Source organism: Gallinula chloropus (genome assembly GCF_964237585.1).
Source record: "Gallinula chloropus genome assembly, chromosome: 2".
Taxonomy (NCBI): domain Eukaryota; kingdom Metazoa; phylum Chordata; class Aves; order Gruiformes; family Rallidae; genus Gallinula; species Gallinula chloropus.
In genome coordinates, this window is record NC_140086.1 from 140700485 (window position 1) to 140714244 (window position 13760).

General features: G+C 38.1%; 1 protein-coding gene across 3 annotated transcripts in view; it reads right to left on the minus strand.

Annotated features, from left to right (window-relative positions):
- Positions 1-4562: 4562 nt before the first annotated feature.
- RUNDC3B (RUN domain containing 3B) overlaps positions 4563-13760 on the minus strand; it is a gene marked incomplete at both ends in the record, with an annotated part of 52094 nt that continues 42896 nt past the window's right edge. The window contains 3 exons of one of the 3 annotated variants that reach the window (XM_084260206.1): positions 4563-4708; positions 7328-7443; positions 7776-7922. In XM_084260206.1, coding sequence (XP_084116332.1) covers positions 4563-4708; positions 7328-7443; positions 7776-7922 — 409 coding nt within the window. The remainder of the gene's footprint in view (positions 4709-7327; positions 7444-7775; positions 7923-13760) is intronic. The other 2 variants (XM_084260204.1, XM_084260205.1) reach the window with 2 other exon arrangements.

The following is a 13760-nucleotide window of genomic DNA, read 5'->3' on the forward strand; positions in this document are numbered from 1 at the left end:
CTTGAGGGGTGTTTATTTTTGCGCATGTTTGTTATTTGCAGCTGCATATTTTGTGTAAATGTGTATTATAAAATAGTCTTTGGCTGCTCTAGGTCAAACTGGAAGAAGTACTTGCTGCTCTTTAGAAACCCAGAAAGCAGGGGGAGCCAATTGCTAGGGGCTGCCGAGGGACTGGAGTTTCGGGTAATAAGAAATCCAAGCGCACCCAGACTCTGAACACAGCTGCCTGCAGGGGCGCTCTGGAGGATCACTCCCTCCCGCGGTTTTGGGAGGCACAGGCTGTCACTGCCAAGGAGCGCCGAGGCAGGGCCAGGGTCCCTCGGGTGTATTCCCCAGGCACAGGTTTGTGTGGGATCTCCTGGTTTTGAGGACTAGGTTTGGTGGCATAACCACCGGTGGCTCCATGCCTGTTTGAATCAGCCGTGTATCTATCTGAAAGGAAGAACCTGTTCAGTTTGCTGCTATAGGCGCAGCCATTGTCTGCTGGGGAGTTGCAGCACCTCCCTTACCCACAGGCACTTGACTTACTGCATCCTCCATATGATTTTTTAATTATTATTTTTTTAACTACCCTCACCACATCCCTTCTTTCATGCAATTTCAGTGAAGTGGTTGAATTTAATTTTTTGTGTATTTTAATGAAGGGCTGTGCTGGTACAAAAGCAACTCAGTGGTCAGGGCCTTAAGGCACCAACTTCCAGGTGTGCTTTACCAAGAAACAGACTTCAGCCCTGTTTTTCTCTGAGGAAGGTATCCCAGCATGTGTTTGGCCTTGGTGAAAATTCATCATGCCAGAAAAGGCTCGAGTTGTAAAGACACAAGGTGCAAAATTAGAGCATATGATGCAGGGAAGAGGCACTGCTGTGGGACACGTTTGACACCATCCCCACACTGTGATTTTCAAAGTAATTTTACACTACAACCTCAAAATAAGGCCTAAGAGAAGAAAGTAAGTAGCAGGAGATTTTGGATGGCATTGAACAAAATACAGCAACAAGAATCAAGTTTCCTCCCTATTTTCATTGAATCATGGAATATTTCAGGGTGGAAGACCCCTTAAGGATCATCAAGACCAACTCCTGTGCTTTACTGACAGCATGATCATACTCTAGGGAATGTGTAAACAGTATAAAATTAAGCTAAAGCGGTGGTTAATATCCTCTTACAGCAAGTTAAGTTAGTAAGTCACAAGACTGTAGTTCTATACTGTAACACAAGGTATGAAGAATGGATTGGTGGGAGGTGACAAAGAAGTGTGAGTATAGATCTTGTAGCTCTGAATTATATGTCTCCTAAAAACTTTAATAAAAGAAAACAAAACAAACACCAACTTTTTTCCCCACAGTCTTTCAAGTAACACTGATAGTTTCCTTTTCTAACCAGAAACACAGCCCCAAGAATGGTTTTTCTTCAGTAGATTAACATACTCGGGTCTAGCAGGTGAGAATTGAATGCACTGCTTGTTGATGTTCACCAGTGCTCACAGAGCACACACATTCCACAACATCGTTCTGGCTTGTGCCTCAGCCTGAGATTGCTGTTTGCTTTCTGTACAGAAATCAAAGTTTGCAACTTTTAGTGGTCATATTAGAATAGTTTGTGGAGTATTGGTTGTACATAGTCATTTTATACATTAGATAACAGCATTATTTAAAATACTAGTGTTTTGATAACTGAGCACAATGTTCTTGTCAGAACAGACATTGTGTTTGCACAGCGGATATAAAGGCCAAATGAGGTTATCCTTTTTTATTTGTTATCTGTCTGGTTAATATTTGCCAATAGGAAAAATAAAAAAGAAAAAGGTGATACAAACATTTGTATCACTACATAGAGTGTAAATTTTCTAGATCTCCAGGAACAAACACTTGGTACTACATGTAAGGCATGCTTGTTTTCCTCCCTTTTTTATGTCAGGCTGCCTGTTAGTACTGGATCACCTGCTCATAAACACAAGTAAGGGTCATCTACTTCTTGGGAAATTTTCCACTCAGAAATAGGAAGTGATAGTCCAACTGTAAGAAGTCATGCAGCTGCCTGTCACTTATTATTTTGGATGTTATTTTGAAGAATTTCATGTGATATGTCTTGTGACCATTACTAATTTCTAATATTTTTCTTGTTTTTTTTCTTTAAAAGTCACTTGAGTCAGACACACACACTTCAAAAATCTAAAAGTGAGAAAAAATCATTCTAAGAGTCTTATAACTGTTTCATGCTTATTTTGCAATAAGCTCAGTAAAACTGTAATTTGCCAAATGGTCTTATTTTATCCTGTATGATGAAAACAGAGACAAAACCTAGTAATTAGTGATGATACAAAATGTTTAATTTACATGCAACACTTATGGAACGTCAAGGCAACAAGACATACAGTTTTGGCATTTTTTCAATTTTTCTTTAAAAATGATTAATGTTTAGAACTGAGGAAGACACACGTAACTGACTTCCCATGCACAAAATGACACCAGAAACTCGCTGTGGTGCCAGACTACATAAAAGACCTCAGTTAAATGACACATGAATTTCACACCAGTAGCTCCAAGAAAAGAGCCATCAGCGAACATGACTGAAGATCATGATTATAGCCCCCTCCAAAAATACTGATGTAGTGGGAGAAGCGTTTGACAGCAAACAAGACCAATTAAATCACTTTACTGTGAAGTAGAACATTAACCTGTGGAATCTGGATTCCCTCTTTATAGTAAAAATGCATCTCCAGTTTACAAATTAGTATTTAATAATGTTACTCAACTGCCATAAGAGAACAGGTGCTTAATGTGATAACCAAACCCAGTTACATGCAGTACTGCACAATCTGGCAGTGCCTGAAAGGACTGAGTGGTCAGGGTTATTACAGAGAAATTAACTGGGTGGGTAGATAAGGGCTCGAAAGACAAGCTCTGGTGGATTTGGGAAGTGACTTTAAAAAATGGCACCGGTGGTTGTTTACTGTCACTGATGCAGTAGCCTCCAGCACTGCGGACTAGAGTTGCGGAAATGCATCTTGAACCTTCTCCAGCTAAATCCAACAGTGCACTGTGTTCCGGAGATGTGTAGCCTCATACTTACAAAGGCCAAACAATTCCTGTAGTTTTCCATCCAGGTAACAACGAATCTTCTTTTAAGCCCACCCTAAGAGACCAGGTTATAGTAGTAGTGCCAAGGTACCCTTACAAATCAACTAAAACCATACAGAGAGTAGTGACATTCTGTAAACACCTAAGAGTAAGCAACAATTAAAAAAATCTGTCTTGTATTGCAGCTACTCATGTAAACAATTTATGAAACTTCTTTGGCACAAAAAAGCATTTTCCCTAGCACTTATAAATACAACGTACTTACATGCATTTAAGTTTAAAAAGTTACTAACCATACTGATAAGCATTACCTTGATTAGCAAAATTGTATCCTACAAAGAATTAAGAATATAGTTTGCAATTCAAAAATGAATTTGCAAACTTTGAAACTGTAGGGTAATCTGGAAAGTTAGTTTCATTTAAAAAATGTCTCTCCCTTTTTTCCCCCCTCTATCAGTAATTTAAATCAATGGCAAGTAATTTGAGAAAACTGACTTAAATAAGTTCTGCCTTATGACCTAATCGAGAAAAATACCTATTGCACTACTACAGGAATGAGAAAAATCTTTACCATGAGAATACTGTCATTGCATTGTCTTTGTTTCCCCTTTACAGTCCCCTTGGGATCTTACCAATAAACACCCAATCCAAGCTTCCCAAAGTGCCAACCCCACCATCCTTAGTCCCCATCTTTCCAGCAAGGACAATAAACCAAGAAATTCCTCATACAACCTTTGATTATCTGTAGCTCAGTTCACTCCAAAGCATGTAGTGAGTTTCCTCAACATTTACAAATTGTTTGATATAGATGATCAACTTACATTTGTTAATTGGCATGCAACGTCAGGAATTACTAAGTGTTTCAGTGTGATTCTTCAGCCCGATTCAGATGTCTCCTAAGTGCCATGATACGAACAGGAATGCAAAATCTAACACTGAGTCAACTTGAGAAGAGCTGTTGATAGGTTAAATATGCTATTTGAGGTCCTATGCAAGGTACACAGATGAAAAGCTGGATTTTAGGGAAAATATTCGTTTGTCTACAAAGATTGGCGTTAAGGATTCCCTGTCTGGTCTGCAAGAGTTGATAGATATTTGAAGCACTGCAGAGAAGCACCATGGCTAGAGTAGGGTGAGGCCATTGCAAGGAGAAACAAAGGTCATGGCAGTCAAGTACTTATTTCCAACAGTTTCATTTTAAAAATCAATTATAAGCATCAGATTACATGTCCTGTACCTGACCAGGAGCTTTACGCAGTTAAGGACTAAAATAGAAAATCTGAAAACTGCTCCGGGGGTGAGAAAAACCAAACAACTTTGAACCTGACAGAATTTGTGAATTAAATAAGTAACCATGAAAAGGAAAAAAAAAAAAAAAGCAGCTAGTTTTTTAATTCAGGACTATCAGTCTTCATTGCAAGTCATTTTATGGAACATGAACTGACTGCATACAACACAAAGCTCTTCCTTCTTGTCTGTGTCTCAAGATGGTGTTAAGCCAGGACTTGTCATCTCTGTTGTGGGACTTGCAAGATATTCACTTGATTTCAGACTTGTGAGAGATTTGTAGCTTGCTACTGAAGTAAGAGAGCCACAAAGACCAAGCAATGATGGAGTGTCTTCCTTCCCTGTTAAGAAAAACAAGAATTAAGCTAATAATTTTTATAGCACAAGATGACCTGACCACAAGGGAAAAGAAAAAAATAAAAACCTGAGGGACTGTAACAAACTGTTTCATCTGCACTGTTATGAATGACACGCTACTGCTTCTGCACACACATACTTCATAAAGGCAGGTAGGAAGGCACATAATTTGTGCTGTACCTTCCCTGTCCAGGTGGTAAAGAAAACTTACTACCCAACGTTACAGGCTGGGCAGAGGGAAATGCAGAGGCGCTGCTGACTACACAGATAGGGATTCAAGCACTGCTTTTAGTCAAGCATATTATACCCAAATGGAAGAGACATTACTGTCAGTACCAGTGATACAATTTTTAATCCTTCAAAAAGGAGTAGAATTAACTGGAATCAGGATATATTTATTTTAAAATAAACGTGATTGGGTTTTAATCCTTGGTAATTTGAAATGCATTAGGGTCCAACCACTGGAAAAAGCCCTACCGTGTAGGAGTGGCAGTGCAGGTAGCTGCCCTGCCATCCAAATACACCTGAGAGCTGACATGTAACATACCTATGGGTAAACACTAGACAATTTTTCCTATTTATTTTATGTCTTCCCTTCTCAGCATATCCATTGAAGTGGCTTTGTGCCACCTGTGCTAATAAATTACACTATAAAGAATTTGAGCTACCAGCATCTCCCTATTTCCTCCTGCAGAATAGAAAAGATCACCTTAAACTAGAGATTAAAATCAACTTTAAAAGGCCACAGGCACAAGGTTTCATTGATAAGCCTGTCTACCAGAATTTTTTTAAGTCACACCAATAAAAAAAAATTTTCTTTAAAATTGTCTCCTGTTCCTGACAGAAAAGTTTTATTCCTGTGAGAAGGCTGCAAGAAAAAAAAAAAGGCAAATAACCTGAATTGTGCCCTGCCCAACAATTCATTGTGAAAAACCCCAAGTGACATGTTGTTCTCTTGCATTACTTATGGTTCTTATTAGGAGTTTCCGGTAGATTTTTAGGTATCACATCTACTGAACTTTTTTCAAGTGACTGAGCAGCTTTCCCTAAAGAATGAACTCAATTAGCACTTTTGAAGCGTGTTTACTTTTAGGAAAATCTGTATTCCCATGAAAACTATGCTTTAAAGACCACTTTCCATGTGAGGACACAGAGAGCAGAGTAACACTTGGCACAGCCTTTAATTTCAACAAGTGGGAAGCTAAAAATCTGACTACATGTGTGGGTGTAACAGTAATGTGACAGTTTAGTACTTCTAATCTTATAATTAAAACCACTGTACTGAGCGTTAGACCAGAGGTATTTGAACAGCAGGATCTTACAAAGTTATATTAAAGCTTAGGTACCAATGAACCTCATCTCAGTGAGTTAGAGGTGAGATATGCTACCTTTAAGGACTGAGTCTTAAAATCAAAGCCTAAACTATTATTATCAGTGGTTATGCCACATCTTAATTTACAGAAGATAAAGGATAACTTCAAAGAATTGATATTGCAAAAAAACAGTTGAAAGGAGATCTGCACAAGGACTCTCTTTGTAATAGCGATGCTGATTCTATCTCACTTCCTCTAAGCCAACCTGAAATAATTTAGATTTTAAGACTGCTTACAGTTTTACAAAAGAGTTCTAGTTATTACATCCTTGATAGTTAAAAAGCAAGAAATTTTATGGCTATGAACTAAGGCTCTGTTATGTCAAGTTTATTCAGTTAACACTTGATGAGATACAAAAGGATTTTTATAGCAGTGCAGTTAGTAATACAGGTGGTAAGGGGATGGTTGGACTAGATGATCTTGGAGGTCTTTTGCAACCTTAATGATACTGTGATTCTGTATGTTCTTACCCAAAATACTGTTTCAGATGTCTTCCAGCATTTTCCCGCTTTTCAGAATTGCCCACAAGATGGAGCAGCTAAACTTTGATACGTGTACAGAGAGTTGGGGGGAGTGTTGTGTGTGTGCTTATTACATTTATGTATTAGCCTGGTTCACATTGCATTCAAAACTATTTTAAGAGAAACATTGCATCTCCACAGATAAACGTTGAATGCCAGATCTAAGAATGACTGGTAGTTTCAAATCTAGTGCGTGGAACCTTTCTTTTAGTAAACAAAAAAGGAAACTTAAATAACTCAATAGATTTTAAGAGTTCACAGAATTTTAGGGTTGGAAGGGACCTCCAGAGATCACCGAGTCCAACCCCCCTGCCAAAGCTGGTTCCCTAGGACAGGTCGCACAGGGAGGTGTCCAGACGGGTCTTGAATATCTCCAGAGAAGGAGTTCATTACAGTAGAAAGCTGGCAGAAGATCCTCTGTGTAGCTGAGCTATCTCCGGTTCAGTTATGGAGAAGGAAGATATGCAACATATCTGAAGCTTAGCTTGAAATACAGCATGAAGTTTTATAATTACTGGGCAGGGGGAGTCTTCATAAATCCAGAGTTATTTGAAGTCTAGTCCTTAGGGAAACGGAAACAATTTACATAACAGTGCAGAACAGGCTTTTAAATGTGTGTTTTGCTCACACTGAAAATTCACCTCACAGGGACCAAAGGTCACAGCTACGAAGTACAAAATAAAATGAAGCCACTAGAGTGGCCCCATACCTTCATTTAACAAGTTCATTCCATCCTGCTTTCCATCTTGCGAGTGACCTGGATCCAGAGAGGACTGAGAAAGACTAACTTCTGCTGAAAGTTGGTCCAGACTTTGAAAACTTTTCCTGCAAAGCAAGTAATTTTTAATCGTAAAACAGTCTCCTTAAGAAGTTAAAAAACCCAAATAAAACCAAACCCTAGGCAGTTAATCTTTCCACTCAAATACTGTTTTTGTTTGTTTCCTAAATTGCTGGTTTGTTGGGTTTTTTTTTTTAATTAATCCAAAGGAAGGAAATTTTCATGGTGAGAGAAACTGTTTTTTTTTTCTCCCAACTGATCCTCATACACAGTAACAGGTAATTCCAACAGGATGCATTTGAAAGTATGCCAAGGGAAATGCAAAATTTTGAGTTTCCCCCTTGCTCTTAAGGTGAATCAAAATAAACATGCAACTTACTCATCCCATTGCTGATTGTGCTTTCTATAGAGTAGAGTGTCCAAGGCAACAGCATTGACATCCAGAGCTCCTGGGGAAGGCCACTGATTGGTGAGGTGAGTAGTTAATTCTTGTCTTGATCTCAAGTCATTATTCTTTAGCACAGTCCTGTGAATAAAGAAATCAGTAAATCTCACTCCGTTAAATGCAGTTCCTTAAGGTACAGAAAGAAAAACAGGACATACAGTGCTGGCCAAGTTGATGTTCTACTTCAAGTGACCAATTGCAATTTTCATAAAGTACCTTAAACTATTCATTTTTCCTAGGGGAAGCAACTTAGGGACCTATCAAGAGGATGTAGGAACAGAAGCTGAAATTAGAATCTTTCTGCAAAAGCCATAAAATAGACCTGCAGTGTAGAGATTCTTTCTGCCAGCATGATGGTTATTAACAAAGAACTATTTTGCAAACCTTTTATGGGAATGCAATGTCCTTTTTTCCTTCCCAATTTTTATTTTGCAGTTTAAACACCCCACCACAACCACTCCCCCTCCCCAATACTTTTGCAGAAGGAACTAAAAACCAGATAAGGTAATTCCATTATCTGCTTCCAAATAAAATAAAATACAACACATGGTTATTCTGTTTTCTACCACCTTACAGTTTCTAATAATTGATGTGTTTAAATTACAGAAAATATGTTAAATGAGTACTTTAAATGTTCAAAGTAGTTTTGCCTCATGTTCCCATAAAACAGACTGAATTTCTGAAATTCTGGAAACCAGGAACTTAATATGCCAATACTGGAAGTCATCTGCCAAAAGTCATACAGAAATAAGGAAAGTATGTGGTTCATGCTCCAAGACAACGTCAGCCTTTTTCCTACAGTACAAGGCCACCTCCAACCTACCTTTATAGTGCTGTAGAATAACTCTAGAAATAAAACATTATTTTGTTTCTAGAGTTATTCTGGAATCCATTAAAAACCCATAAATCCTCCAATCCACAAAATCCTAAGCAATAGTAAAATGCTGCTTTACAAGAAGTTTGACTGTGGCCTGAAGCAAATAGCTTGTGTTACGGATCTCCTCAGGCCTTCAAAGCCAAACACCATGTGTTGCCTGAAATAGCAAATTAAATAACTATTTGTGGTACACTATTCAGGTACACATACATTTATATGAATTCACATTGTCAACAGGTCTATTTTTACAACATGGCTTTTGTTCTGGACTGTTTAGACTGTCCCAAACACCACCCTGAGCACCAACATTTCCCACAAAACAAGGTAAGACAATAGCAAGTTCAGTAAGGAACTTTCAGCAGCCAGGTTTCAGAGAGGAGACAGATGCAGAGCAATTTTGCAGGAGAAGGTGGTGAGGCACCACAATGAACAAAATTATTTTTAAGAATCTTTTCTTAAGATGACAAATTCGTCCAGCGTTCATGCAAGGAAGCCATCAACTTTTCTACCCTGGATCTCCCCCCTCACTCTGCTTTCTAAGGGGTCTGTAGGAAGAAATTGGTTGGATAACTCAAAGCTCTCAGTTTCAAATATCTTGTCGGGTATTCGCTTCCCCATGTCATTCCCCTAATCCCATGGGGTACACCGAGCATTAAACAGGTCTCTTAAAGGCTTGTTGATTTGAGGAAACTGAAACGGTGACATAGTGGGTTCATATGAGGTAAGCCAGTTATACAACATCCCCTTCTTATTCAGGAGAACTTCTTGTATGTTTTCATAATAGCTTCCTAACAGGACACAGTTTATATTAGCAAATGTGCACACAATAACCAAATGCAAACTACTACACGTATAACACGCACGTGTAAATTCCTGTCTGGACAACTCCTGTGCCTGATGACCACACAGCTCAGGAGCAGTGTCAGGGTGTTACCAAACAATCACACTGAGCAACAGCAACACACGCACACATATCCACCCACAAGTTGCTGATAGTGGAAATTTGGCATTTTATGTAGGTTTCTGTATTGAGGCTTTTCCCACACATCTTTGTGCTACAGTAACCTGAAGTGTCACCCCTTCTGTGTGGACAAAGACATTCTGAATCCAAACTGCTCCAGAGGTTGTAGCATAACAACAGGAAAAGACAGTTCCAGTAGATCACTGCTTAAACCACTCCACCAAGTGGAGAAAAAGAAAGTGGTTATCTTCTCAGGCATCAGGTAGGATACAGAAGTAACTATTCTCCTCTTAACCCTGCTATGCTTTTATTTTCAATCTTTAAAAATATCTAAAAATAACTTTGAATGTATAAAATTAATCCAAGCACAGTATTCAGTACATATAAATTAGTAGTATAGACAACAGGAAGTTAGACAAAAGATTCACAGGCACTGGTAGTCACCACGTGTTTTTTCAGCCCTGTAGATTCTTCAGCTGTTTGCTCTCTTGCAGCCATTTTTAAAGCATCATGAGATTCTGCTGCAGCAAAGACTTTTTAAAGGCACTGCTTGCCAACAGCAATTCTCTCAAGATTAAGGAAGGCAGTATCAATTTATGCATATTAACTAGACTTATTTTAATAGTCAAAGAATTAAACTGCACAGAATCACAGAATCCTTTAGATTGGAAAAGACCCTTAAGATCATCAAATCCAACCATTAACTTAGCAGTGGCAAGACCACCAGTAACCCACGTCTCTAAGTGGAACATCTACACAGCATACATCATCCTCCAACTCTTAATTGCCATGAGGCAAAAATGATCCTGATGCAAATATTTAAAAATGGGAGAGAAAAGAAATATAGACAAAAGCATTTAGTACAGAAAGCAGTTAAAAAGGAGGGGAAAATTATGAAAAAATGAAAAAAATTTCAATGAAAAAAGCATACAAATTTCAAACCACTCAATGTGCCAACAACACTGCACAAGATTGAGTGTGCTGTCCTACTCTTGGTCAGACCAGATGAGCTCTTTCTGGATACAAGTAAAGAGCTCTCAGAAGACAACGATTTAATTTATCCAAGGCAGATTGAAATTCTACAATAGCTCTCTTGTTCCTCCAGCTGCAAACACTGTAACTCCTGCTGGCCAATTCTCAGCTGCATACTGCAGGGTTTGAAGTAGGACTTTTCTTAATGATCATGAGTGCAGTGAAGTTTACAAGCTTTCCTCTATGTGTTTACTGTCAGGCTGTTTACCTAAAAGAAGAATATTACTATTAAAACTTATTTATCTGCTAGTATAGCAAAATCTGTTTGGCATATAAAAGCTTTCAGGGGAAACATTAGAATCAAGTCTTCACAGGGCAATATAAGAAGAGAGGAACTGGATGGCAAATATGAATATTTGTGAAATTTACAAGTTGCACAAAATATTCAAGAATAAAACCTAAAACTAGTATTTTCTGTTATTTACACGCATGGAAAAAAAAGAAACTACTGAACTCTTCAGGCTTTGACTGGGAAATATTTCAAAAGCATTGCCAAAAGTTCCCATAAAAATAATGTAATGCGATATATAAACTTCTTTGTGAAATGCTGGTCTGCAGGAAGACATACTGAACTAGAGCAGCCTATGTGCAAACAAAGTTTATTCTGTTGCTTCTGTTCCCAAGAACGAACTGCTGGTGAGACTCACCAACACAAAACCAGAACGACCTGAAAGCCTGTAGACCGAGACTTGAGGCCTAGATTTTAAGAATTGTAACCTGTAAGCATAATTTATAAAGAACAAAATCCATAATACTTTATTAGAGTAACTCTGAAGATCACAAGTATGCAGTTCTGTATTTAAATAAAATTCAATATCATACTGCCCCATTGGTTTTGTAGCTGTGATGATTTAAGGAAGATGCAAGGTTAGGTTTTGGGACATCATGTTAAACTATTTAATACAAGAGTGAAAGCAAGGTCATTCCAAAAAGGGAAGAGGAAAAGTAAGAGAGAGAAGGCTTTACTCTAGAGAAAAGTTAGCAAAGAAGGAACTACAATCAAGCTTGAGTGAAAACAAGCAACCAACCATATTCAACAAGCTGGTAAATCCTTTTCGTCAGACTGGGAATTGAAAACTTCAAAGCCAAAGAGAAAAGAACAATGGCTTCTAAATGCAACAATCTCATGTAGTTGGTACGTGGAGAATACAGTGTATCCCAGGAAGAGACTGTGTGAATATTTCTCAATGAAAGAAAGTCAGAGTGTGAGGTATGGCTGAAGAGGGTATCCTGGACTAACATGGTGAGACTGTGGAGTGCAGAAAGCCTCATGTAGAGCAGGGAGATGTAAGAATTCATTATGAGAGCAGGAGTGTTAAATTGATTTATGGTACATCACCTAATCTAGGCATGAAAAAAATTCTTGGTAGTCTGAAAGCCTCTGAGCATAGTCCCCCGTTCACTGACTGGTGTCTTCTCCACTGACAGTCATTTTCATCTCCTTATAATCATGTTGACTAAAGCAGCAGAAGCTCTCTTCTGTGATCTGCAGGGGGAAAATAATAATTTTTCTCCTGCTCTCAACACTTGTGGTCTGAGCAACCCTCAGCCCCAAAAATACTTTTCTAAGATAACATCATATTGTGTTTAAAGTTCTGAAAAACATTACAAATAAAAAGAAATCCTGAAGAGATGGTAGGCAGAGAGAGAATATTTCCAGTTCCTTTAGAAGTAATTGCTGAATTGCTATTTTTGTACTGAAAAGTGAGAAGTGAGGCAAACCCAGCAAAATGCTTGTTGGGTTTTATTACAGGAGAGAGGCATTGGTGATGCTGGAGACAATGCATTTTCAAAAAGCTGCTTTTAAAATGATCAACTACATATTACTTCATGGCATAGGTTTGTCCATAATGCATGTATGTAGGAGAATTATAATACTCACAGTCTCATCATATTAGCCCAGGATACCCTGTTTAAGTTGTAACATTTAAGGCTTAGGGGTTTTTGGTTGGTTGGTTTGTGCTTTGTAATGTTGAGAAAGAGAAAAACTCCATACAAATTCAAAATACTACTGCCATTAATGATTTGTTAGTAAAAACAATCAGCAAAAGAGATGAGAACATCATCTTAATACTAAAATGCATTAAAAACCAAGGACTATTTGCCTTACATTTATATTTTTTGTTCTGCACATCAGGAACTGCCATTTAAATTAAGCTCTTTTTAGAAAACAAAGAGAAGTACTCAGTAAAAACTTCCTGCTAATGAATTCCTGCCCATTACAAAATAATAACGAAGATTCATTAACTAATCAATACTAACATACTCCCCAGTTAGGAATAAGCGTCTGCTTGAAGTGCAGATACGTACACTCCCTCCAGGCCCTTACATCCACTTACTGTTATTCAAGAATAACAGCAACAGCCAGAGTTTTAACATCAGGTTTATACAGCTATTCCCAGAGATGTCTGCATGCTTTTGACTTTCAGCCCTTTAGTTGTGTATTTAAAAAAGTACGGAAAAGCAAAATTAGTGAAGTCTTCCAAAACGCATCCTTGGCCTTCAGTGTTCACTGGTCCTGCCTTTGCCGTGTACTCTGCAGAATAGTTGCTTGTCATTTCCTCAACTTTTATGATTTTATTTTAAATCTTTATTCCATTATTTATTATTTTGAGATTATTTATTAGGCAGAAGCAGAATATCATTACGTATGGTACACATGTAATAATAAAATGCCAATTGACAGATTACTGCTCATTTCCACCCCTGCTCCACAGGATGCTGCCTTTTCAGCTGTCCTGGTACAAACACAGAGGAACCACTCTCAAAATGTGTCATCAAAATGGTCAATTTTCAATTACTTTTTTTTTTCAGTTTAATTAATAAGGTAGCTCCATAAACAGTGGGGTTCTGTTTGCACTAGCATCATTTTGGGCAGCTCAACTACCTTTTCAAAGGTCGATTTGAATTAATAATCTACTTGAAACTGTGACCTGACTTGATTTGCTCATTAACAGTGGGAGATGGGGACAAAAGACAGCCTCTATGTGGGGTTCCTGCATGCAAGACAGAAGCGGTATTTTTGGTCCCTTACTATACTGTAAGTATA